At 36.4% G+C, this 26,402-nt stretch overlaps 5 protein-coding genes and 1 non-coding gene across 6 annotated transcripts; 1 reads left to right on the top strand and 5 right to left on the bottom strand.

Moving 5' to 3' along the window:
- Positions 1 to 508: 508 nt before the first annotated feature.
- LOC105949616 (RNA polymerase II, Rpb4, core protein) lies at positions 509 to 2,361 on the top strand. The gene is made up of 5 exons (XM_088824177.1): positions 509 to 703; positions 845 to 905; positions 1,048 to 1,165; positions 1,368 to 1,520; positions 1,964 to 2,361. The coding sequence occupies exons 2-5, from the start codon at positions 898 to 900 to the stop codon at positions 2,186 to 2,188; spliced, it is 504 nt and encodes a 167-aa protein (XP_088680303.1). The 5' UTR covers positions 509 to 703; positions 845 to 897; the 3' UTR covers positions 2,189 to 2,361.
- Positions 2,362 to 2,501: 140 nt separating this feature from the next.
- LOC105949615 (methylmalonate-semialdehyde dehydrogenase [acylating], mitochondrial) lies at positions 2,502 to 9,998 on the bottom strand. The gene is made up of 19 exons (XM_012972920.2): positions 9,752 to 9,998; positions 8,489 to 9,042; positions 7,600 to 7,697; positions 7,298 to 7,369; positions 7,056 to 7,217; positions 6,896 to 6,974; positions 6,347 to 6,501; positions 5,844 to 5,907; positions 5,494 to 5,573; positions 5,198 to 5,263; positions 4,756 to 4,806; positions 4,520 to 4,671; positions 4,173 to 4,263; positions 3,978 to 4,058; positions 3,699 to 3,776; positions 3,520 to 3,599; positions 3,361 to 3,439; positions 3,189 to 3,279; positions 2,502 to 3,106 (listed from the first exon to the last, which is right to left on the bottom strand). Exons 2-19 carry the CDS (start codon positions 9,018 to 9,020, stop codon positions 2,718 to 2,720), a joined length of 2,400 nt encoding a protein of 799 aa, XP_012828374.2. The 5' UTR covers positions 9,021 to 9,042; positions 9,752 to 9,998; the 3' UTR covers positions 2,502 to 2,717.
- A 1,206-nt stretch (positions 9,999 to 11,204) lies between these two features.
- LOC105949693 (zein-binding protein (Protein of unknown function, DUF593)) lies at positions 11,205 to 12,483 on the bottom strand. Its single transcript, XM_012973013.2, has one exon. The coding sequence runs from the start codon at positions 12,353 to 12,355 to the stop codon at positions 11,438 to 11,440; it is 918 nt and encodes a 305-aa protein (XP_012828467.2). The 5' UTR covers positions 12,356 to 12,483; the 3' UTR covers positions 11,205 to 11,437.
- A 784-nt stretch (positions 12,484 to 13,267) lies between these two features.
- Positions 13,268 to 15,561, bottom strand: LOC105949692 (L-type lectin-domain containing receptor kinase IX.1). Its single transcript, XM_012973012.2, has one exon. The coding sequence runs from the start codon at positions 15,537 to 15,539 to the stop codon at positions 13,428 to 13,430; it is 2,112 nt and encodes a 703-aa protein (XP_012828466.2). The 5' UTR covers positions 15,540 to 15,561; the 3' UTR covers positions 13,268 to 13,427.
- A 4,599-nt stretch (positions 15,562 to 20,160) lies between these two features.
- Positions 20,161 to 22,508, bottom strand: LOC105949700 (L-type lectin-domain containing receptor kinase IX.1). The gene has a single exon (XR_016033887.1). It is a non-coding gene; the product is annotated as an L-type lectin-domain containing receptor kinase IX.1 (transcript).
- A 1,105-nt stretch (positions 22,509 to 23,613) lies between these two features.
- Positions 23,614 to 26,335, bottom strand: LOC105949645 (L-type lectin-domain containing receptor kinase IX.1). The gene is given in 2 exon segments (XM_012972961.2): positions 23,614 to 24,629; positions 24,632 to 26,335. Coding segments are annotated over 2 exon segments (2,139 nt in total). The 5' UTR covers positions 25,878 to 26,335; the 3' UTR covers positions 23,614 to 23,736.
- Between the last annotated feature and the right edge of the window lie 67 nt (positions 26,336 to 26,402).

The following is a 26,402-nucleotide window of genomic DNA, read 5'->3' as shown; positions in this document are numbered from 1 at the left end:
TGATAAGAATTATATTATTGAGGGTATTTTAGACTAAAAACATGAAGATAGGCTTAATTGAGAGACTGTTTTTTTTTGGACCAAAATGCATTTAAGTCCCATGTGATGAGCCTTTTTGCCATTTACCCAAAGGGGGCAACTATTTTGAATACTAATTTTTGCTTAGTTGAATACTACCAAGTTGAAAACCACAATTGAGTACATATTTATAAGTTTTTTCTTACTTTAAAACCAAAATAAAAAGAAAATTACAAAAACACCCTTTCATACAAAATATCAATTATATCAAATTTTATTAGAAATTACCTAATCAAAAACCAAATAAAAAAAAAGAAAAAAATCCCTTTGTTGTAATATTTTTTTGTTTTAATTTTCATTAAGGGCATTAAAGTAATTTACAATTAATTATTTATTTTTTATTTTTTTGGTATTCAAGTAAGCAAAAGTTAGTATTTGAAATAGTGATCCCCTTACCCAAAATAATAATTAAAATAAAAATTAAGATTTTGGGCTTGAATTAGAATCGAACCCTAAACCTATTTACAAAGTTCCTACCAACAAAGCCACTCGAACAATTCATCTTCTCACTTCGTTGAGTTTGTTTGTTTAATTTGTGAACTGTGCCCTAATTCGAGATTGATTTCCTGTTTTCCCATACTTGTAGAGGACCTCCGTTTATGAAAACCCTTTTCTTCATTTGAAGGTTTATAATTGTTTCTGAATTTTCAATTATGAGTTCGTGTAAATGTCTAATTATTTATCTATAAATTACGATTTTGTTTTCTTTCTCTCTGAGTAATTCAGGGTTAGGGTTTGTTTGATGAAGCGCTATTGATTTTTGCAGGTTCATATTACTGAAAAATTGAATTTGGAGCGAAATCATTGATCAGCCTGACAATGAAAATGTATGTAGGGTTACAGTTTTCTCCTACTTTTTTCTTTTTTGAATTACTATGGCAATTTGAGTTTTTTTTTTTTTTTTTTTTTTTTTTTTTTTTTTTTTTCTATTTTATGCCTCTTTTAAGAAATTATATATATTTATTGCAGAATTGAATCCAATGGTGGTGCTCTAACAAATTTTGAAGTGCTCGATCTTTTCCGATCAAGAGGGGCGGGGAAAGATCCTACTCGTGTCATTGCATCCGTGTTGCCGTCTGAGTTCAAGGTTTGATGGTTTCCATTTAAAAATTTAAGGTTGCATTAATCGATAGTTACGAATACGAATTCATCGAACTTGTTTAGATTATTGTGCCGTTTAGCAACGAATTTCCAGTCGTTAGCTCTCGCTTTTAAGTTCAAATGTTTGGATTCCGAATGATCGATGAGGGATTGTTGTGTCTTGATTCTTTTGATTTTTTTCGATGTAGGTGTTCGATTATTTAGAGCAAAGTGTTGCTCGTGACCAGACAAAGGAGATTGTGCATAAACTTGTTGACGAGTGCAAAACATACAACCTTGCCAAGGCTGAAGTTCTTAACATTGCCAACATAAGGCCATCATCCTTACCCGAGGTTTTCCCGGTAATAAATTCTATTAGGTTCACATTTCGCTTAGCTCCATAATAAACTAAAGAGCAATTTTTTTTCCTTCTCGAACCCGAGGACACTATTTAGGTATCTAGATCACCGTTAGATGCTATAACTTGGGCACACATAATTGAATGCTAAGAACATAATCGATGCTACACGTTTATCCCGTTTTTCCTTGATTCCGTTTGGGGGAAGAAAGTTGTAGTAGTAAAATCACTAGTGACAGGGAAAAATGTATTTTGGAGTGAAGAATTTGACATATAGTGATGTTTGTTGTTACTTCAGTGGACATGTTTTTTTACGGTAACGTGCAAATTATATATGAGATATTGTTGAAGATTTCGGTTTAGTTGTAGGGGAATAAAACGAAAGGAGTTTGTATTGTTAGTGCGAGTAATATCTCGATTTATTGTATATGTTGGCCATTTTTCCAGATTATAGAGAAATTTGAAGAGCGAATGGAATCAAAAATGGAAGAATTTCTAGAGATGGTTATGGAGATTTTGCCACCTCATCCATCGGAGATGGAGTCTAAAGAAGAAGCTGACGAGGAAGAAGAGGAAGCTGTAGAAGGCGAAGATGAAGCTATGGAAGGCGTAGAGGAAGCTGTAGAAGACGAAGAGAAAGCTGTAGAAGACGAAGAGGGAACTATGGAATGAGATTAGTTTTTTTTTTTTTTTTTTCCGGGATAATTCTAGTTTTCTCTACGAAGTACTATGTAGTTTGTAGTTTATAGTCTATAATGACAGCTAATTTGCAAATTATTGTGTTGATGCACTTCGGAGAATTCATCATTTCAATAGTATTATAACAATGCAATTAGAGTGCATGCGCATTATCGTGTCTATCATCAAAATAGTGTATTAAATGAAAACTTAACTTCGATTAGTTACATTTAGTTCCGTGTATTATCTTCGATACACGAAACTATGGTTTAAAAGTGAAAGAACCCCTGTTCATGCCAAGAAATCGAACAAGCAAAGGAAATTTTATGAATTACAACTAATCCAATACACACACACAACATCATATACATATATTCTGTAAGTCTAAACTCTACGTCGATTATTTCTCCTTTCATTTCTTTCAACTCTTTACTTCGAGCACCAGACAAATTAACTCTAATACGTTACCCGTAATAAACACCAATTCACAGAAAAAAGAAGAAAAATAAATAAAAGAAAAATTCTAGAACAGAGTCCACTGTGAGCCATCCAAAGCTGTAATTCCGTCACTGCTCGGAAGATCCTGTGATTGATCTACAAGAGATTCACCGTCGCTACTCGTGAAATCCCGTGCGTGCAATGGAAGTGATACTGTCACCCCTTGGTGACTGTTAATATGGTGATGCAGTGGAAGTGAGACCCCTTCTTCGCCGTTAGAGAAATCCCTTAAATGCAATCCAAGTGAAACATCGTTACTTTGGAAGTCCATCGATTGCAGTGCATGGAGTTCCTCACTGTTAGTAGATGGTGTATATTCTGTGTTTACCGAAGAGGATATTCCGTTAGTTGTAAGATCCTTCCACTGCGTGGTTACGGTTTTGATCTGGGTGTAAAACTCACGTCCAGCTTTAGCTGTAACTCAAAAGAACCAAAAGAAAAAATCAATTATTTGGCAAAGGTTGTAGTTAACTCGTATTTAGTTTAGTGTATTTACCGTAAAAATTGATATCTCCGGTAAATCCAGCTTTGGAGCCGGTGAATGAAAACAAAGGCAACGGTGCAGTAATAGCCACGTTTAAACCAACCTGGATTTCAACCGAATTAGTTTCAAAACTGTAACTACAGAACAAATTACAGCACATTTCTCATGGGATAAAAATGCTGACCTGTCCAGACTCGATCTCGAACTGAAATTTTCTTCCAGTAGCACAAGAAGACGTAAAAATGGAAGCTCCATTTCCATGTCTGATTCAGGAGAAAAAGTTAAGTCAAATTCAAGCATTATAAAATACTGAAACTAACGAATAGCCGAGCTCATTGCATACTTGTTTCTGTTAACAATGCTTATTGCCTCGTCTAAACTTCCAGCCTGCATGCAAAGAAGAACTGGACCCAATATTTCTTCCTGCATACATCAAGATTAAACATCGTCGACATATAATTTAATCTTCACACTGCAAAAAAATTGGGAGTTCTGTTGGTGAAAAAAAATATAAATAGGCACCTTGTAACAGTCCATGTCTTCAGTGACATCAGTTAAGATCGTGGGACCAACAAAGTTTCCGAGCTCATACTTCGGAACCTATTTTTTTTTATCATATTATGGCAACATTTTAGTAAATCGAATTTTCATTCAGAAGCAGTAGACTTCACATTATGTAACAAATCCCAACACACTAAATGTGTCTTCAGTTCTTGCTCCTTTTATATTTGTTCGCACACATTCTTTACTGGATTTAAGATACACGATATTCTAGAAAATTTCAAGAAATCGAAGACATACCAAAATCCTTCTCCCATCAAGAAGTAACCTAGCACCATTATCAACAAATGTTTGGACCACCCTCGATATCCGTTCCTTAACCTGAATATACCAGATAATGATCATCAATACAGACTAAATACTTGAAATGATAGCACATGGAAAAAGAGCTTCTTCTCTCAATACCAAAAAAAAAAAAGAGACCCATTATTTTACCTGCTTACTTATCACTGGACCGAGGTCGACACCTGGTTCAGTTCCAGCATCTACTTTGAGTGCCATGGCGCGCTCCACTAGCTTATCTTCCCTGAGAAAATTAAATTATCACTAACTAACAAAATTTCCCATATGGAACTCTTATTAAGCACTGCTAATCACATTAAGTTTGCCGAAAACAACGACAGATGATGGGCAATGAAAGAATCACATATAGTATAATCCGCAATAGTAACCAGTGGAGTAAACCTTAAGTACCTTTGCTGAGTAATAAATCATTAAAAAAAAAAAAAAAAAAAAATTTCTATGTATACACAAATAAAATATATTATTTATGCAGCACATACCAAGACTTTGAGCCTCCGACAAAAATAACAGTGCTGATTGCTGTACACCTCTGTACTGCAGATCCAAGACCAGCAGAAACCAAAGCATTTATAGTAGCATCGATATTTACATCTGGCATAACAACTGCATGACTTTTGGCACCAACATTTGTCTGAAGATAATGCAATATTCAATAAGAAAAGGATAGATAGTACGAGCGCAGATAAATGGCTAAGATCCAGAGAACTTATATCACCTGAACACGTTTACTGTTGACAGATGCCCTTGCATGAACATACATCCCGGGCTGGAAAATAGAAAAATATTAGGATGTAAGATTGCCAAATGACCATGGATCTAGACTCAAACCTTTCTTTACACATTTTTTCTATCATCAACCAAAAAAGAGAAGTCGAAAGAGATATCATAAGGACTGATTATGGCTATATTCCTAACCAGATATCCTCATTTTTAGCGTCATTCAAACTATTATAAAACCATGCAGACTAGACTATCACAATGTAGTAACCTTCGTTATAGCTAAAACATGGTGTTAATCACAATATGCAGGCAAAAGACATTCAATTGGCAACTACCTTAATATAATCACATTTGTGCCAGATAAAATATCACAATAGGTTCCATATCAACTTCCTTGAGGACAACCAAATAGACGAAATGCCAAAAAAGAAACTTACTGCATCTGAGCCAACATAGGACACAGCTTTGATGTCTTCATCATCACAGATGGCGTCAATGATGTCCTACAAAAAATAAAATTAAAATTTATGAATCAATTACGTGTACTTAACACCCAATAAGAATAAACTGACTTTCTTCGGAGCATACTGTCCACAGCAGATATCGTGGAGAAAAATTTCACCATCACACAAATACAAAATACATTGTTTAAGATAGAACCAATAGAAACAGATTATCATCCCTCAGGAGCTGAGATTACAATAAGAATATGAGAGAGCACTCAAGAACTTACATTGGAGCCGTGAATGATATTTAGGACACCATTGGGCAAACCAGCCTCCATTGCTAATTCAGCAAGATGTACGCAAGCCCCTGAGCACATAAAAGGGATGGGGATTAATGAAAAGAATGACAGTATTTTCCTAAGAAAATTTAAAAACTAACAGCTAAAAATAATGATGTAAGAAACTACAAGCATAACAAGGTAATGACTGTCAAAGCATTGCAACCATAGAGAAATTAAGGAAATACTTCACATAACTACGATTAAGAAAGATGATTAGATGAAGACTTAATAAAGCATCAAATTTCACTGAATCATATATGTTTTATGCCTCTATGTACTGCCTCCTATAGATATACCTGGTGCTCTCTCGGATGGTTTTAATATAAAGGTATTCCCACATGTAACAGCAATTGGAAACATCTGCACAGAATTGATGAGCAGTGAGATAACGAACACTGGGAAGGTGAAACTTGAAAGCAGGAACTGGATATAATTATTAAGAGAAGCAAAATTTGAATGGAGCAATTTTAAATCACACTGGGTTTTTCAATTAATTGGTTAAAAAATCATCCTCACTTAGTTTTCACTAAAATATGCTTGAGAACATTTATGGTCCTTTAGTGCTGTTGATTATTTCGGTCTCGGTTTCGGTTTCGGGTGATGTAAAGTTCTTTAAAATTATCAAAATTATTGCACAAAATAATCTCATTTCCTTCATAGAAAAGCAGGAACGAAAAGTATTCCACATTTTATGCTAGAAACTTCAATCCTAACAAGGTAGAGTTAACAATTCCACAAGCTCAGTGGTAATTTAATAAAGTCTGCAAAAGGAAAAAAGTAGAGAGCACTAACAGCATACCATTAATGGAATCATGGCTGGAAAATTGAAAGAGCATATCCCAGCACAAACACCAAGGGGCTCACGGATGCTATGAGTATCAAGTCCATTTGATATATTCGGAATGTAGTCACCCACGTGCAAATTTGCCATTCCACAAGCATGTTCAACAAGCTCTGCATAAAATGTAGAGTACTGAAATGACCAACTGGGAGCACTGAAGACTGCCGAATTTTGGTAATGAATCGAAATTATCATAAAGCAAAAGTTATCCTTTTTCCTGGATTCAAGTTATATCTTAGCTAAATCTGTAAACAAACATTAAATAACATGAAAGCTGACTCTCAACTTTAGGAAACTCTTATAAAAAAATTCACAACTGTTTGAAGCAGTGCAGAAAAAAGGTATGTAGAAGTTATCTCAAGAAGCATAAGATCACAAATATTGCCATGCTCTATTGAGCAAACAAATCTAACTATTTAAAATTAATACCATTTCAATTCATCAAAAGACCAAGTCTTAACGGGAACTCATGTTTCAACTAAAGTTTGCAGTAAAAGATAAACTCACCAATCCCACGCGAGACATCATTGAATGCATCCTTTAATGTCTTACCCTGCTCTGTTGTTATGTCGTTCGCAAGCTTATCCTGGAAAACACATATAACAATTCCAGTCACCGGAACTTTAAAAACTGAAAGACTATAGATGGCAGAGTAACACAAGCTTACAATATCTCTCCGAATAAGCTCTTGAAGCTTGAACATTATGCGTTGACGAGTTGTAATTGGAGTACTTCTCCATGACACAAATGCTCTTTTTGCGGCAAATACTGCAGCCTTAAGTTCCTCACCCGTGGATAAAGGAACTTGTGCAACCACTTGTTGTGTAGCCTATAATAAGTTGTGAACTATAAGAAATGAAAATTTGCAAAAAGAAGATTGAGTAGTACATGTAAATTTATTGCACTCACAGGGTTTAACACGTCGATATATGTCGACGAATGCGAATCGACAAATCTACCACCAATAAGATTTGGGACCCTCTGCAACACACAAGAAAATTCCAAAAATAGAAATTAGAGATAATCGTGAATTGAAATCAACACAGCAATCAATTATAGGACACAAAAACCCAAATACAGAGAAATCCTAAATGATGCAAAGTCAATCAACTCAGAAAATAAGCACGTGATTCATCGATCTGTGTGGCCATTTATTAATTAAAATAGAGGGAGAAGTATGGCCGTCTAAAAGTTGGTTTATAAGAAATTACCGGGGGATACCGTTTCTTCCATGATGGCTCGGAAGATGTTGACGGCTCAGAGTTCCCATCATTAGTTGAAGGAAGTCTCAAAGTTTTCAATCTCCTCACTGCAGCAAAAGACATAGAGAAGGCAATACACAGGTGAACAAAAAAAAGATAGTCTTTGATGTCTGTGCAAATCAAGTTTTTTGACTTGATACAAAAGTTGTAACCCTGAAGGTCGTTAAACCTAGGGCATTTATGTTAGTATACGGATTGCAGAAAAAGGTTTTTCACACTTTTTCTTGTACCGTAAATTCATTAAATCCATGACTGTTTGCTTTTTATGGAGACCAAACGTCCTTCCGGATTTTAATTGATTTTATCAAACAAGATTTTGGTAATTATGAAATGCCACAATTGGTAAAATTATAATGATTTGCTCTGAGTCTGTGACAGCTATTATCTGGGCAAATTTGGATGCAAGATTGGCAATATTAATTGTTTGCAGAATAAGAACAAACGTGCCAATATTAATTGTTTGCATGATAAGATTTTTTAAAGGTAGCTTCTTTTCCTGTTCACCTCTATATGGTATTGTGTGAGAACTGAGAGAAGTTTGCCGCAATCCATTATCTTGGCCATGTGATCTCCTTAAGCTATTATCAAAAAATGCTTCAAGAAATGAAAATCTCAGATATATCTTTCAACTAATCTGAAGGTTGTATACAACTATAAATACGAGAGGTAGGCTTAAAACAGAGAACAAGTCTTAAACTTTATGATAAATTGCAAATTATCATAGATTTTGATTATTTGAGAGTGCACGATTTTTATGAAACTTTTGAAACTTTTACAATAAAAAAAAAAGAACATACAGGATTCAGAAAATAATGAAATGAAGGAGGGAAGGTCAGACCTGTAAGATTCCCTTGACGGAGCTTGGTTTTCACATTATAAACATGTTTTGGTGTAGATAAAAGTTCAGGATTTGTTTGTCGGAGTCTTTTAAGTATCTGGCGAGGTTTTAAACCCGCTTCTGTCATTTCTTTAATCAGCATCACTTCTTTCTCGTTGAAGCGACGTGCAGAAGGATGTTCAGACATGTCCTTCATTGGCTCGTGATTGTGTGAGCCATTCTTAACAGTAAGTACCCACAAACCGTCCTCTTTCTTACCGACTAGCTCAAACGGACAGTTTGTAAGTCGAGAACCAGATTTCCTTTTGCGCATATGTTCACCAGATGACTCATCAATAGCCTTACGCCTGTCCCGATAAACACCTCCTCTATCGCAACCTAGGACTACAAGTCTTTCCTTCTTCGACTGTTTAATGGTGACAACATATCCCTGAGAGACAGCAAATTCACCAACATGTTGAACGAGTTCTTCGCGGTCGATGAAGCTGCCAGGTGGAGGTGGAAGCATCTGCGGAGTTTCGTCCAACTCCATGTAAGAAAATTAAAGGGCAAACCTACAAATAAAGTGATGTCAACACTAAACCTTCCGAACAATGGTGACTAAGAAATTAATATGTCCAGGCTCTACATATATACATATACATATATAAGCTAACTATGAACAAATTGATTCCAAAAGTTGAACAGTCTCCAAGATACGCGAATGCTAAATAATTTGATTCGATTCTACATGAGACATCTTCAATATGAGTTGGAAAACCAAATCTATTCTGCGTGTAATCCTTCCGCCTACTCTTGAGCAGGTAAATTTTGTTGGATGGTTACATATGAAAAAATCAAAAGCTATCTTCTCCATATTACATATGCATGCATATATAAGTCTAGATTCATGCTAAAATTGCAGAGTCGGGGTACGCAATTCGTTACAATCCCTAAACCAAAAACATTTAGCAATAATCAGATGAATATAAAACAACGAAACAACAACCATCGAAATCTCAATACTTAACAACTCAAATTACTTCAAATTTCCCAAAAAAATCATGAAACAACGTCTTCGTAAGCGAGTAAAACGCAACTATTCAGATGATCCTTAATCTACATTGCATTAGAAAATTTGAAGAACAGAGCTTAAATACCAAAACAAAAATCAAATTCGAGAAGCATGATAATCACGAGTAGTAAGACAATTGAATGAAATATGATTCACTACGAATTATGAGTTTCCAAGTTATTGGAAAATTAAAAATAAGAGAGGTTTACCGGTGACTGGGGTTTGACGGCGATGAAACCGTTGCCGGAAACTCAAACGGCTATTTCTGTTTTTTCATTCCTTTATTTCTTTTTTCTTTTTCTTTTTTATTTTATTTAATTTAAATTCTGTAAAGGGAGTGTGGAAGCAACGATGGAGAACTGGAGATAGCGAAAACCCTAATTCTGACTTCGGAAAGCTTTTCACCCTTGGGCATTTTGTCTACGGGCTTGAAACCGGGTTATGACCCGAGTTATCGACCCGAATATATATATTTTTCCCCTTAAATAGTAAAAATAAAATAAACCCATGGAAATTAATAAAATCGAAATTTATTAATTTAGTTTAATATTATTATACTATAAATTAATTTATAATAAATATTACATGAAATATAATGACTAATGAAATTCAAGTTATAATTCTTACAAAAAAATATTTGAATTTACAAAAAGAGAATCTCCTTGATTTCTTTAAGGGGGGAGCCTATAAAATTGTTACTTTTTAGTTTTTACCCTTAGATATTATTTAATAAACTACGCATATTTAAAGAGGTACTTGGCTAGACACCATTTATTCGAAATTTATACAGATGAACCAATTTGTTGGATGAATATAGCTCTTTGATCAAAGAAATATTATAAGTTAAATTCGATTATTAATGTGTAGAGAAAACCACCAACGATTAACATATGTTTTTGTTTATTAAAGTTACAAACAAATCCGACTTATCACCTTTCTTTCTCTCTTTCACTCACTCTCACGTGTTTCTCTCTCTCCGACTCATTCTCACACCTCTCTCTTAGATTTTTTTTGACATGCATCGCTTTCAGTTTTTATTTGCAAGTAATTTTATAATTTTTGTTTGTATTCGCAAACAACAAAACGCAAAATAAATTAGTCACATAAAATAGAAAACTGCAAATTGCAATTTATGACTGTAAATTTTGTTGTTTTGTTTGCATGTAAACGATGTATATTATATTTCTTGTTTGCAGTTAAATATATGAGGAATTGGGTAGAACTTTAAAAAAAAACAAAACCAAAAATATTTTTCCAGTCATAGTTGTCAAAATCGGATTTTTTTTTTAATTGTATGAGTTGATGTTTTACCTCGTATTCTATATTATACACACACACAATGTGTACTTGAGCAAATTGTTTTGTATAATACTGTACGAACAACAATTTAAATTAAAAAATAAAAATAAATATTGTAAGGGTAAATTACGAAAAACCCTTAAACTCAGACTAAATTACAAAAAGCACCCCCACCTATCTATAATTACAAAAAACCCCGACTTTTGTTTCCCCATCTTATACGATGTCATTTTTCATAGATTTTTTATATTCCAAGTAATATTTAAAAAAAATACCGATTCTACCCCTAAGTTTGCCATTTTTTATTTTTTTTCACTAAAAATCATGAAAAATAGAAGATAATTTTCAATTTTCACAACAATATCTCCAAAAAAAATCCTAAACCACAACAATATCTCCAAAAAAGATTGACTTTTTTTTTTTAATAATCCAAACTAAAACCCAATCATCAAGACAAGATTACAATGGACCGGTGCAAGAAATGATGATGTTCTTTCTCTATTAACACAAAGATATTCTTAGCAAAAAAATGTTTATTGGTATATATCCAGTTCTTGATTTTCGAAACACAGGAAAAATGCTACCCGCACGAGAACTTACTCGGGCGAAAAGTTAGCGTCCCGCGAGCTGTAAAGCACGTTTTCAAGATCCTCCCAAATGCTGCCATTGAAGGAACTCTCTTCTCCATCACCATTATCATCACATTCATACATCTTCTTAAGAGGGTTTTCCGATAAGCCCCTTTCGGATTCGTTCCTCAAAACGAGCCACTGCAGAGATCGAATCACACCTTGATCGTGTATTTGCTTCTCCTCAGCCAGTCTTTTGAATTGATTCAACTCCATTTCGATCGAACTTTTCTCGTTTTGCAGCCGTAGAATCATTGCCATTGCTTCCTCGGCCGCACTCGCGGAAGCCCCTCTTTCCTTCGCGAGTTCTTCGCAAGCTTCGTTAGCCCTGTGCCGCTCGATTTTCACCAAATTCCTCAACCTCAAAACATCGAATTCGTCATCTTCCTCACAATTATCAGCATCAGAGTCTTCATCACAGTCAGTGTTTGCTTTCTCATCGGCATCAGTACAAGGGTTTAATCGATGAATCGATTTCTTCTCCATTTTTTTATCAATCAAATTCAAATTCAAGGGTTTAATCAGTACCCACAGCAGATATTTACCAGCAAGAACACTTTTTGAGCAAACCACATTCGTCAATTCCCATGGCTTCACTCTAAAACAAGATAAAAATCTAACAAAACCCTTGAAAACACCGTCAGAGTGCAAAATTTTGAAACCGAAACAGAACAGCAAAAACAGGCATATAAATTCGGAAACCTGATTAAAACCCTCGAACAGGAAAATTCCAATTCCCAATCCGTAATCTAGGGTTAAATGCTTCAAAACTGCGATAAAATCCATCAAAAATAGACCTCTGGAAAGGGAATTCAGCAAACCCTTACGGAATCCGAGAACAGAGCAAACAATCAGCAACGGGTAAATACGAATTGAAATCTGCATGTGTGTGTGGGCAGCAATTTTTCTGATTTTCTTCGCTGCGAGAATTACCCAACACCGAGCAGCAGTACGAACTACGGCATGGGGGGGAGAAGAGAGAGAAAGAGGAGAGAGAAAGGAGAGAGAGAGAGAGAGAGCGCTCCAACGGGCTCTAACCAGAAAAATAGGGGGAAAAATGAAATTGCTGAAAGGGTACAACGGTAAATATAAGGCGGCGTTCGGGGGTGTTTTTGTAATTTTTCGAAAGTAGTGGTCAATGATTGGGAAATTTAATTTTTACTAGGATATTTTGGTTATTTTGACTTGAATTCAAAATATGCAATTAATGTTTCAGATATTGGCGAATTCTTTAATTTAAAAAAAGAGAAATTCTAAAAAAAAATGGCTACCAATTTGATAGATATGGATCGCTTTGATTTGTATAGAAACTATGAATAAATGACATGAGCTGTTGATATTTTTGAATTATGTGGTTTGTGGATAATATGAAGGGAGAAATGGAAAATGTAATAAATTTCTCAAATACAATAATAAGAAACTTCTACCCAGTGTAATCTTATTGCAATACGATTTCAACGGAAACGATACAACTCGATACATGTATCGATTGTACTCAAATATCGGTAGATAGTGTTCGATATAACGATATTTACGATTGAGGTGGTTTGTCGATTTTCACTAAATTTAGGGGTGATTTGTGCAATTTTCAGCAATTTTGGGGTGATTTGTGTAATTTTCAGTATACTGGGGCTACTTGTATGATTTTCAACATATTCTTTTTATAACAATTGTGTGTGTGTGTGTGTGTGTGTGTGTGTGTGTGTTTTACACTTTTTATTTATTTATTTATTTTATTTAAAGCACAACCAAGAAAATATTAATTGATATACAATATAATCATCACTCATTTTTTAACCAAAGTTTTTAGATGAGTAGTTGATCAATTAATACACACACAACACAAGTTCTTGTCACACAACACATAGAAAGAATCATAGTATAGATACAAAATCATTAAAAACATACATTACTCAAGAAAGAAAATAAAAAACACAATTACCCAAATCATACATCATTAGTACAAAAGTGATGCCGAAGATGCCCCTGAAGAAGAAGCCGTAAACTTCGAAGACGACTCCGTTTTCTCGCTACCGACAAAAGAAAACGTTCCCTTCGGAAACGACGCGTACATATCCAACGCCGGAGTGCAATAAATCGGCACCGGCATCCTCAGGGGCAAAACGGGCAATTCACCCTCAAACCTAAGCACAGGAACCACTTGTCCTATCGAAGGCCGAGCACTACTATCCAGATGAACACACCAAAGCCCAACAACAATCAACCGCCTCAACTCCTTCACATTTAAACGATCACAAATTAGTAGCATCGGATCGGAAACTTCTAGAACCTTCCCTTTCCCGTACAACCCCCACGCCCACTCAACCAAACCCTCCACGTGTCCGTTTCCTATTGGCCGTCTCCCACTTGCTATCTCCAACGCCACCACTCCGAAGCTATAAACATCCGTCTCTTTGCTAGCCTTACCCGTGACAACACATTCGGGGGCCATATACCCCATGGTCCCCGCTAAAACGGTCGTTTGGTCCCCCTTTTCGTGGTCCACTAAACGAGCAAGCCCAAAATCGCCTAATTTAGCATTGTAGTCCGAATCCAACATCACGTTGCTCGATTTTATATCTCTATGCACCACACATTGTATCCACTCCTCGTGTAAGTATAGCAAAGCAGAAGCTAACCCTTGCGCGATTTTGAACCGAATATCCCAATTCAACGAGCCTTTTTTACTAGTCTCTCCGAAAAGATGGGAATCCAAGCTACCATTTGGCATAAGCTCGTAAACGAGGAGTAATTCTTTCTTTTCGTGGCACCACCCAAGTAGTTGCACCAAATTTCGGTGCCTCAACCGGCTAATGATCTTCACTTCGGAAGCATATTCTTTTATCCCTTGTTTGGATCCCTTCGAAATTCTTTTCACCGCAACATTCGATTTGATTCCTTCGAGGTACCCTTTGTAGACACCTCCAAATCCTCCCTCTCCAAGCTTATCGTGCTCGGAGAACTTGTTCGTCGCTCGTGCCAGCTCATCGTATGAGAACTTCTTGGGCCCACTTCCTCTTTCGATTTCATCATCACCCATGATAATATCAAAGAACTCGTCTCCTTCATTCTTCTTTAATCTATTAATTCTCTTCTTCCAAAAAACAACCACTACAATCAACCCTAATAACAAAAGTGACCCTCCAATCGACAATCCAACCGCCAATCCTGCATTATTTTTACTCGAAACGGATATCGGTGAAGTGGGGCCCACAGATACTAGGCCGGTATTCGTCACACTACCTTGTACTACTTCAAGATCAAGATTCGAAGTAAATCTCCAAGACAAAATGCTATGCAACGCCGAAGCGTTACCGGTCGAAGCAGAGAAACCGAAAGTAACAAACTCGGGCAAGTACTCTCGAAGATCAACCGTCTGAGAAACCCGCTGCCGAACATAACTACCATTCCTAAAACCACTAAACACCACACTCAAATTCTTCGATCCCGAATCGTAGTTCACCCACGCGGTATGCTTCAACCCCTGCATAATGCTAACCCCACTCCACCAAGTCCTATTCGCCACCGACCTCATCGAGTTGACGTCGATGCCCACGTGCTCGTTCGGCGGGTCCCACTTGTTCGAGTATATATCGAACTCCACGGCCACAAACGGATTATCCGTGGAGTTCAACGTGTCATTGTCTACGGTTAGGCCCATTGCTCCGCCTTTGGTTGCGCCTTGAGGGATTTTCGACCCGGAAGGTGCTAGAAAGAAGGAGATTCCATCTCCGTATTCGGCCTTATTGAGAGAGTTGATGACGAACGAGAAATTCGTCGAGAAATCGGTGAGTTTGTTGGAGGCTTTATCCCATAAATGGAGTGGAGTGGAGTAGGTTGCTCTGCCTATGCTTGCGAACGGGCTCGAGTCTCGTTGGTTAGTGGTGAGCTGGATCACGTTGTTCGCTGCGTACGCCGATCGTTCGTAGTGGATGTCGAGATCGTTCGGGGAGAAGCTTGTGAAGTTGAAGATTAATGGAGATGCATAAGGGATTATTATTATGATTATTACAAAGGAAAAATTAGAGATGATCATAGCTTTCTGTGTTGAGATTATTACAATGTACATTTTCTAGGAAGTCATGTTCATATTCATAATATTAGTGTTGTGTTTGACTAAGTCTTGGTAATGAAATGCCAAAAGAGGGAATTTGTCGTATTGTGTAATAGAAAGAGATGACAAAGAATCTGCTTAATCACTTAATTAGTGAAATTAATGGTGGTTTATTAATTTAAGTAAAGCATTAGTTGTGGAGATTAGCAAGTAGCTCTTGGAGGTTTTTTTAAAAAAGTTAGTATATAATTGGCCGGCTAAAGTATTATTTAGTACATCATTTCATTTGTCTGTTTTTATTAGTCTCTTGTGACATTGAAAAATAGAAATATTATTTTAATCTAATGATCCAAAATTTTTGTATGAGTTCAATATATATATATATATATATATATATATATATATATATATATATATATATATATATCAACTTAGTCGGATTTTATTCGGGTTGAGGCATAGTAAGCTCAAACTCGGCCCATAGTTTAATCGGGTCTAATTAAAATGCTCAAACTCGGTCCGGCTCATAATTAACTCGGTTCAGCTCAAATAAAATCGGGTCGAGCTATCGGACTTCGGGTATGTCCAGCTCCATTGCCGGTCTAATGGTATGGATTGTGTTTTAATCTAAGCTTTTTGTTTTTATTGCACGACATTTCATTTGGTAAGACTTTGATACCATGTTGAAGGGTAAATTACAACCACCCTCCAGAGGTATGGTCAATTTACGAAAACCCCCTCCTGTTTGGATAATTACAACCACCCCCCTCAACTATAAATCTTTTTACACGTCCACCCTTGCAGTTTCAAATTTAGTGGAATCTTCAAAATAATATGGAATATTATCACTTTTGTATTCGTTTTATTTTATCCCATTCGAACTCCACATTTTGAAGCAAGATGGTCATAATATGTGTTTTTTGGCTTGTATATATCACATTGTGGTGCATAAAAAAATTGTATTACACAAAATGAGTACAAACTAGAGCACACATTCCACGAAATCTAGATGATTATATTGAATTTGACACCATAAAGGTGGAGATGTAAGAAAAAAGCATAGTTGGAGGGGGTAAATGTAACTATCCAAACAAGAGAGATTTTTTTCGTAAATTAACCATACCTTCCTCAGGAAGGTGTTGTAATTTACCCCCATGTTGAATGACAATTTTCTGTCATTCGCATTCAATTCATGAACTAACAACTATCTCTGTTTCGGGGAGGAAATCACTTGTTGGATCGAACAATCGGATAGGTTTGATCGGTCTGGTCTCGAATCGAATGAACACTCAACCACATCATCACGGCAGCGATGGATGTCTATATATCTTCTCAATAAAGACGGGTTAGGAAAGTTCGAAGGCTAATCTGGCAACTGATGGCTAGAAGACGAAACTTAACGTCTTTCCTCGACGTCCTTGTGAAATATCGAGAAAAAATAGAGTTAAATGTATTATTTAATACTAATATCTCAAATAATTCTATAAATAAGAAAAAAACAATTAAAATATTGCGCATTACAAATTTACAATATCTTATATACAAAAGAAAGAAACGCTAGGGCAACCCTAAGAAACCCTAATGTCATATTTGTAATTTTTTTTCAATTTTTATCAAATTTTTATCTCCTTAATATTATTTTAATTATTATTTTCGAATTTTATCATATTTGTAAGAATCCCTAATGTCATATTTGTAATTGTTTTTCAATTTTTATCAAATTTTTATCTCCTTAATATTATTTTAAATATTATTTTCGAATTTTATCATATTTGTATCCCCTAAATATTATTTTAAATATTATTTTTTATTTTTATCAGATTTTTGTCTCCTAAATATTATTTTTTATTTTTATCAAATTTTTATCTCCTAAATTTTATTATAAATAATATTTTTTTAATTTTATCAAATTTATATCTCCTAACTATAATTTTAAATATAATTTTCAACTTTTAGCAGATTTTTATCTCCTAAATATTATTTTCGAATTTTATCAAATTTATATCTCCTAAATAATATTTTAAATATTTTTTTCGAGTTTTATCATGTTTTTATTAGTTTTTTATCTCTTAAATATTAATTTTGTTTTTTATCAGATTATTGTCTCCTAAATATTATTTTCGATTTTTATCAAATTTTTATCTCCTAAATATTATTTTAAATAATAATTTTGATTTTAATCATATTTTATCTCCTAAATATTATTCTAATTATTATTTTCGTATTTTATCAACTTTTATCTCATTAACATTATTTGAAATATTATTTTCGATTTTTATCAAATTTTTATTTCCGAACTATTATTTTAAATTTTATTTTCGATTTTTATCAGATTTTTATCTCCTAAATATTATTTAAATTATTATTATCGATTTTCATCAATTTTTTTATCTCCTATATATCTTATATATAAAAGAAAGAAACGCTAGGGCAACCCTAAGAAACCCTAATGTCATATTTGTAATTTTTTTTCAATTTTTATCAAATTTTTATCTCCTTAATATTATTTTAAATATTATTTTCGAATTTTATCATATTTGTATCCCCTAAATATTATTTTAAATATTATTTTTTATTTTTATCAGATTTTTGTTTCCTAAATATTATCTTTTATTTTTATCAAATTTTTATCTCCTAAATATTATTATAAATCATATTTTTTTTAATTTTATCAAATTTATATCTCCTTACTATAATTTTAAATATAATTTTCAACTTTTTTCTGAGACACCTAACTTAATCAAACTATTAATTGGAAAGGATCTTATATGCGCTAAAGATTATTTATGTAGAAACATACCTAAACATCTTTATAATACAATTCATCAGTTTGGTCAATATACGCTTGAAGCAATCAAGGAAACCTATATGGTTCAACATAATACCGAGGAGTGGTATGAATGTGGAATTGGAGTTATTACGGAATGATTTTAATCATATTTTATCTCCTAAATATTATTCTAATTATTATTTTCATATTTTATCAACTTTTATCTCATTAACATTATTTGAAATATTAATTTCGATTTTTTATCAAATTTTTATCTCCTAACTATTATTTTAAATTTTATTTTCGATTTTTATCAGATTTTTATCTCCTAAATATTATTTTTTGATTTTTTTATCAAATTTTTATCTCCTAAATATTATTATCGATTTTCATCAAATTTTCCTAGATATTATTTATAATAATCTGATTTTCGATTTTTACAGAAAAGGGTAAATAAATCTGATTTTCATCCCTAGCGGATTTTGTGACATCGTTTTACAGAATGTCTGCAACATTTGAATTTTATTTCTTCCCTACCTAAGGCTTCTTGTTTTGGTAACCCGAGTTTAGATTTTGTTTCTTATCTTCTTCTTTATCCTATTGACTGTGTGGCAATTAGTTTACATCTTTTTCCATCATGGCTTATAGGTAATTTCATTTTGTTAAATTATGTATTTCATTAATTTATACCAAAGTTTTCAAATTTTATGTATAACAATTATTTCATTTTATATGTTATTGGACATGTTATTAAAAGGGATGATTTGAGAAAATTAACCAAAAATGGGCGTAGCCACAAGCTATTGGAAGTCGACCTTCAAGACTTATTGTTTGTATGCGATATTTAATTTATTGTTTGTATTTATTTTTGTTTCTTAATTTTCCAATTGTTAATTCCAGTGGCAAAACAGCCTTAAAATGAGGCAGTGGAGAAGGGCTTAGTCCCGATGCAAGATGTATAGATGGCCTTTTACGATGGTATGTTGTTGATAGTTTAGTTTTGATTATGTTAACTTAGTTTATTAAATCTAATTACTTTTAAGCTCAATATGAAAGACATAATTGATGATTTTTTTCTTGGTTTAAATTTTCAATCTACTGGTATTAACTGATTCAATTCATTTAGAAAATTATTCAACTGATTCAATTCATTTAGAAAATTATTCAACAGTAAAGTTATGTCCTTTTTTTGTGTGTAGTATACTTAATAATGTTCCAGTATAATATAATTTTAATCATACGATATATCAAACGTTTGTTTATATTCTTACAACATCAAAACAATACAATTTGTTGTCCCGTGCATCGCACGGGTACAATTACTAGTTAATAACTAATTTGAATAAATCTAATTTTGATAGAGCCAATACATTTTCTCTGAAATTGGGGGAAGAAAAAAAAAACCTGGAGCCCTAATTTTGGGCAGAGTTCATATGGGCTTACCAAACAAACAAACGTTACAGATCAATCAAAACGCGGAGAAGAATCAAGTCCAGCGTTTGGTGGTTGGTTCAGATTAGAATCTGGTAGTTTCTTAGTTTCCTCCCATCGTTTTTTCCTCTTATTTTATTTACATTCGATTCATGTAATCAATTGAGTATGATGATCAGGAATGGAGAATTTGTATTCGACTGTGATGGAGTATGAAGTTTAGACATCCATGGATTTTATGAAGTTGGAAGAACTTATCCATGCAGGTGCGCTCAAGGTGTTCGACGAAATGGCAGAACCAGAATCTGAGGTTTTCGTTTCACCAATGGATAAAACGAGTTTTTTTATTTGTGGGTGGCATTGGCAAAGGCATCCTCAGTGGGAGAACATGCAACGTAACTTAGCTTCAAACAGTAAGTACAAGAATCGCTTGTCTGATCGAACGCTTATGATATAATAAATACATTCAATACAATCTTAATCTCCGAAAAATTGAAAAAGAAAAAACCCATCTTGCAAATCCTTCATTTTTAACATATTAAATGATTAAATCACTAGGCGAGAAGCGCGGAAGAAGAAGCTGCAGAGGATGTGGTCACATTCAAAGAACTGCTGTAGTGATTGTAGCTCGCAAAATCCGTAGCACTCTTTCCATGAGTAAACTACGTCGGAACCGACATCAATGGAGGAAAACCCGGCACCACATCCGCTTCGGAACTGAGAGCATTGATAACTTGTCTGATCGAGGGCCGTTGGTCGCTTTCTGGACGAGCGCACCACATCCCCACAGCCATCACCTGCTCCACCTCTCGTTCGTCATACCCACTTTCCGCTAGTTCCGGATCAGCCGCTTCAATCAACCTCCCGGATCTGTATAGGCTCCAAACCCACTCCACTAGCACCATTTGTTTTTCTTGATCTTTGCTTCGGCCAATAGGTCTTTTTCCGCACGCAATTTCCAAAAACACGATCCCTAAGCTGTAGATATCGGTTTCTTTGCTGGCCCGGCCCGTGACCACACATTCGGGGGCCATGTACCCGAACGTACCCGCGAGAACCGTCGTTTGGGAACCCTTTTCGTGGTCCACTAGCCTTGCTAAGCCGAAATCACCGAGTTTAGCGTTGAAGTTGGAGTCGAGCATGATATTGCTGGCTTTTATATCCCTGTGGACCACGGCCCGTTCCCATTCTTCGTGCAGGTACAGCAAAGCCGAGGCTACCCCCTGCGCGATTCTGTACCTCACTTCCCATGGCAAGATTGTTTGGCCTTTGAAGAGATGGGAATCTAAGCTCCCGTTTGGCAAGTACTCGTAAACGAGGAGGAGCTCGCCTCTTTCGTGACACCAGCCGTGGAGCTGGACTAAGTTTCTGTGCCTCAACTGGCTGATGATCTTGACTTCTGATGCGTATTCTTTTAGGCCTTGTTTGGATCCACTCGACACCCTTTTTACTGCAATATAGGAATTTGTTTCGGCTAAGAAGCCTCTGTAAACGCCACCGAATCCACCTTCTCCGAGCTTCTCCTCCTTTGCGAAGTTGTTGGTTGCACGAACCAATTCACGGTACGAAAACTTCTTAGGCCCACAGCCCTTCTGAAACTCGATATCCATGTGTGGATGAAACGAACCAGCCCGATCATCTCCCATTTCCTTCTTGTTGTTCTTCTTCTTCCTCCACCACAAGAAATAGCTTGCAAAAACCAATGAAACAATTACTATTGCCAGGCCAACACTCAATCCAACGACTAGTCCTACTCCTCCTCCGCCTCCTCCGGCATTAGGTTGTGGCGGCAAACTTGAACTAACAATACGAGGTGGCAGCGGCGGTGGCGGTGGTGGTGCTAGTTCCAAAGAGGAAGAATAGAACTCCCACGACTTGACGGTATGCGTCTCGAACAAATCCCCTGTGGCAGCTGAGAAGCCGACGGTAACATTTTCAGGCAAGTAATCCCTGAAATCAACCATGTAACTGAGGTTACCTCGTTGGGTCCCGTTTCTCGATTTACCCGTAAATTCAACCCTCAGCTCCATCGAGCTACCGTTGTAACTGACCCACGCATCATTTTGCAACCCCAGAGTAACATTATTCTCCCATTTTGTAGTCACGACCGATTTCATGGAATTGATATCAATACCAACGTGCGTCTGCTGAGGAGGATCGTACAAGTTCTGGTACGTATCGAACTCCACCGCCACAAACGCCTGCGAGGTCGAATTCACGGGCACGCCGCCATTTCCGAGGGCCAGGTTGCCACCGAACGACCATGGTTGGATGGTGGAGCCAATGGGAGCCAAGAAAAATGTCAGGCCATCTCCGAGATCTAAGCTGCCTCTCGAGTCTATCACGAAGGAGAAACGAGTGGAGAAATCGGCTATTTTTCTTGAGGCTCGGTCCCATAGGTGGAGTTGGTCATTGTATGTTGCTCGGCCGACTAGTTGTGCTAATCTCTCGCCGCGCTCGTCGGTTGTAACTTGAATGCCTTTCTCCGAGATGTAGCCGCTTCCCAAGATTGTTATGGAGTGGCTGGTCGAATGGCCGATGCTCGAAAAGTTGAACGACAAGGAAGATGATGATGGGATCAACAAAATCACCAAGAAGATTGTTAGATACATGCTTCTAATTTTTTTTTTTTTTTTTGGGGTTTCCAAGTGAATTATTTTCTCTCTCTGTATGTAATAATGCAGGGTAATTGCATGTGTAGAGAGAGAGACTTGCTGAAAATGGCTGGAGTTAAGACAATGGTCTTGCTCTTTCTTTTGGCACTATTTACTTACACCCTTTTAATTCAATTCTCTCTTTATTTCGTCAACTTTTCTATTTATATCCTTTTTCTAATTTCGTAAACTTTTCTATTTTTTACTTTTTAGTTTTATTTTAAATATAAATAATATATAATAATGAAAATATATTATAAATCCATATCAAGTTAAAAAAAAAAAAAATCAGTTCATTTTTGTTATATATATATATATATATATATATATATATATATATATATATATATATAAAGAAAGACTGAGGGAGCTCGGAGCTCGAGCTCAAAAAACGAAAGCTCGAGCCCAGAAAATGTGAAGAGCTCGACTTGTTTACATCCCTAATTTAACCTCACTCATAGGGCAACGATTCTTTGCAGCTAATGGATGTATTAATGACCATAATTCCATTAATATGATTTGTTTGACAAATTCTCGAGTTGGTAGGGTTGAGTCATGAGTGGTTGACCATGGGGTTCACTTGACTAGTGTATTAATTAATATATAGAAGATTAGAGTGCAAATTGCATATGGTATATATAATATAGGGTAAATTCTACTTTACCCCCTTGTACTCTGGCCAAGAACCGCTTTACCCCCTCGTACTCTTAATTTCGTCGATTTACCCCCTTGTACTTGTACAATTTTCCAATACAACCCTCTTCGTTAACTTTTTTCGATTTTGACTCTGACGCCATTTGGTCAAGAGTCAAAATATTGACGTAAATATTGATTTTTTTCGATTTTGACTCCCGAGATTAGAAAAGAGAAAGTTTCACACATTCATATAGTTTTTTCGTTGCACTGGGTGGAATCGATCAATTTTTGGGTCTTAATTTTTACTAAGTTAGGGGTTCAATTTGGGGATATCTTGGAAGGGGAAGTGGTGCCAGAAGAAGAAATGACAATATTGACGAAGGAGAAACGACGCGTTATAGACAGTGGCAATTTTGTAATTTACAGAGTTGACCAAATGATGTTAGAGTCAAAATTGACAAAAATTGAAGGAAAGGGCTGTATTGGGAAATTGTACAAGTACAAGGGGGTAAATCGATGAAATTGAGAGTACGAGGGGGTAAAGTGACTCTCAGGCAGAGTACGAGGGGGTAAAGTGGAATTTACCCTATAATATATCTATGGTTTAAAATCACTTGATATATTTCTGTAAAACAAATAACCAGTTTCTTGAAAAATAATTTGAACCCACAAATGTAATCTTTAAAACCAAATAATAATTCTTGCAACCTTTTTTAATCTCCTACGAGGTCAAAAGAGCAGAAGTAGAACTTGCAGAAGATGCAGTTAAATTCGAAGCATCACTATAGTGTTCATAGCTCGTAGAATCATTAACACCACCCGAAATCGAAATCGAATTCGAACCACTATAGTGCTTACAGCTCGTCGAATCACTAACAACACCACCAGAAATCGAATTCGAACCACCACGAACACTGGTACTCATTCTAGGAACAAAATACGTCGCCACAGGCATCATTGGAGGCAGAGCTGGCAGCTCAGCCTCGAAATCAAGAACATGTACAGCCTGTCTTATCGAGGGCCGTTGCCCACTATCCGGATGAACGCACCACAGCCCCACGATCATCAACCGCTCCATTTCCCATTCGTCAAATCCCATCTCCAATTTCGGATCAGCCGCATCGAGTAACTCCCCATTACCGTACAGCCTCCAAACCCACTCCACCAGCACCACCCGATCTCCTCCACGGCTGTGATCGATCGGCCTCCTCCCGCATGCAATCTCCAATAAAACGATCCCTAAACTGTACACATCGGTTTCCTTGCTGGCACGGCCAGTGACCATGCACTCGGGGGCCATGTACCCTAAAGTCCCTGCAAGAACGGTCGAGTGGGCCCCCTTTTCGTGGTCAACAAGTCTTGCTAATCCGAAATCTCCGAGCTTAGCATTGAAATTCGAGTCGAGCATAATATTGCTGGCTTTTATATCCCTATGCACCACAGCTTGTTCCCATTCTTCGTGCAGGTACAGCAAAGCCGAGGCTATTCCTTGCGCGATTTTGTACCTCACTTCCCATGGCAGTATCGTTTGGCCTTTGAAGATATGGGAATCTAAGCTTCCGTTTGGCATTAGCTCGTAAACGAGGAGGAGCTCGCCTCTCTCGTGGCACCAGCTAGGAGTTGGACCAAGTTTCTGTGCCTCAACTGGCTGATGATTTTGACTTCGGATGCGTATTCTTTTAGGCCTTGTTTGGATCCACTCGACACCCTTTTTACTGCAATATAGGAATTTGTTTCGGCTAAAAATCCTCTGTAAACCCCACCAAATCCACCTTCTCCGAGCTTCTCCTCCTCTGCGAAATCTTTCGTGGCGAGAACCAATTCGCTGTACGAAAACTTGTTCGGACCACTCCCCTTTTGAAATTCGATATCCATACGCGGGTCGAAGGAATATCCATTTCCCGATTCCTTCTTACACCTCTTCTTCTGCTTCTTCCTCCTCCACAAGAAATAGCCTGCAAAAGACGATGCAAGAACTAGTACCGACAGGCCAACACTCAATCCAACGACTAGTGTTACTCCACTACTCTTCTTCTCCTCTCGAACATCTGTGACCACAACCCCAGGGTTTTCGAAAGTAACATTTTTAATCTGCAGAGTCGAAGAGAACGCCCACGACTTGATGGTATGTTCCTCGAACCAATCCCCCGTTGCAGCCGAAAATCCAACAGTAACATATTCAGGCAGGTAATCTCTGAGATCAACCACATGGCTGAGGTTGTCTCGTCTCGTTATGTTACTAGAAGTAGCTGTAAAATCGACCCTTAGCTCCATGGAAGTAGCGTTGTAGCTAATCCAGGCATCGTTTTGCACCCCCTGACTAACATTATTTTCCCATGTTGCGCTTTTGACTGATCTCAGGGAGTTGATATCGATGCCAACATGTGAACGGACCGGAGGATCGAAATAATTCGGAAACGTATCGAACTCCACCGCGACGAAAGCCTCCAGAGATGAATTCAGCGTTGCGTTATCGCTGTTTCCAATAGCTAAGCTACCGCCTAAGGACCAACGCTGGATGGTGGAACCAACGGGGGCCAAGAAAAAGGTCATTCCATCTCCGTAATCTGGTCTGCCTCTCGAATCTATCACAAAGGAGAAATGAGTGGAGAAGTCAGACAGGTTATTTGAAGCCTTGTCCCACAAGTGCAGCGGATCTTTGTACGTGGCTCTGCCGCCTAATTCCACCTGTGCCGAGCTCCGCTCGTTTGTTGTCACTTGAATGCCTTGGTCTGAGACATAACCTCCGACGTTGTTTATTAGGGCGGCGTCTGAAGTGCCGATGCTGGACAGGTTGAAGGTCAGAGAAACTGTCGAAGGGATCAAGAAAACGATGAAGAGGAAAACGAGAAGTGCAGACATGGTTATATGATTAGTTTGATCTCGGCAGATTGTGCATATAAGTATTGATCAAAAGATGAACAAGTCTTTCCAAGTCAACTTCCCAATAAGCTGCAGAACTGTTTAGTGTTGACCATTTCAAGTCTACTTTAATTAATTTTTAATCTTCTAGAAAATGACTCCTTACTGAAAGTTTTCATACATGACCTAAGCAGATTCATGCACAAGAGAAAAACAAGTGTCCATTTTCTGGAAGCTGTATTAGTGAAGTTGGTCATATAGACTTGGTCATGCAGCCAAAGCAAATTTTTTATTATATTCGTTCTGGGGACAAATAATCAAATTCAAACAGAGATTTGTTCAAAGTGATTAATTTTCTTAATCTTAAAATTTAGCTTAAATATGAACACAGACTTCTGTTTGGAATATCTAAAAAAGAAGGGAAAAAATAATAATATTGAAATCAAACAGGCCAAATGAAACGTCGTAACGATCGTGGACTAATTAATTACCTTATTGATGGACGTCGACTGGTGTCCGTGTGAG

This window comes from Erythranthe guttata, chromosome 2 (assembly GCF_056151865.1).
Source record: "Erythranthe guttata isolate IM_541 chromosome 2, IM_541, whole genome shotgun sequence".
In the NCBI taxonomy this organism is placed as follows: Eukaryota; Viridiplantae; Streptophyta; class Magnoliopsida; order Lamiales; family Phrymaceae; genus Erythranthe; species Erythranthe guttata.
This window is presented reverse-complemented; position numbering and strand designations above follow the sequence as displayed.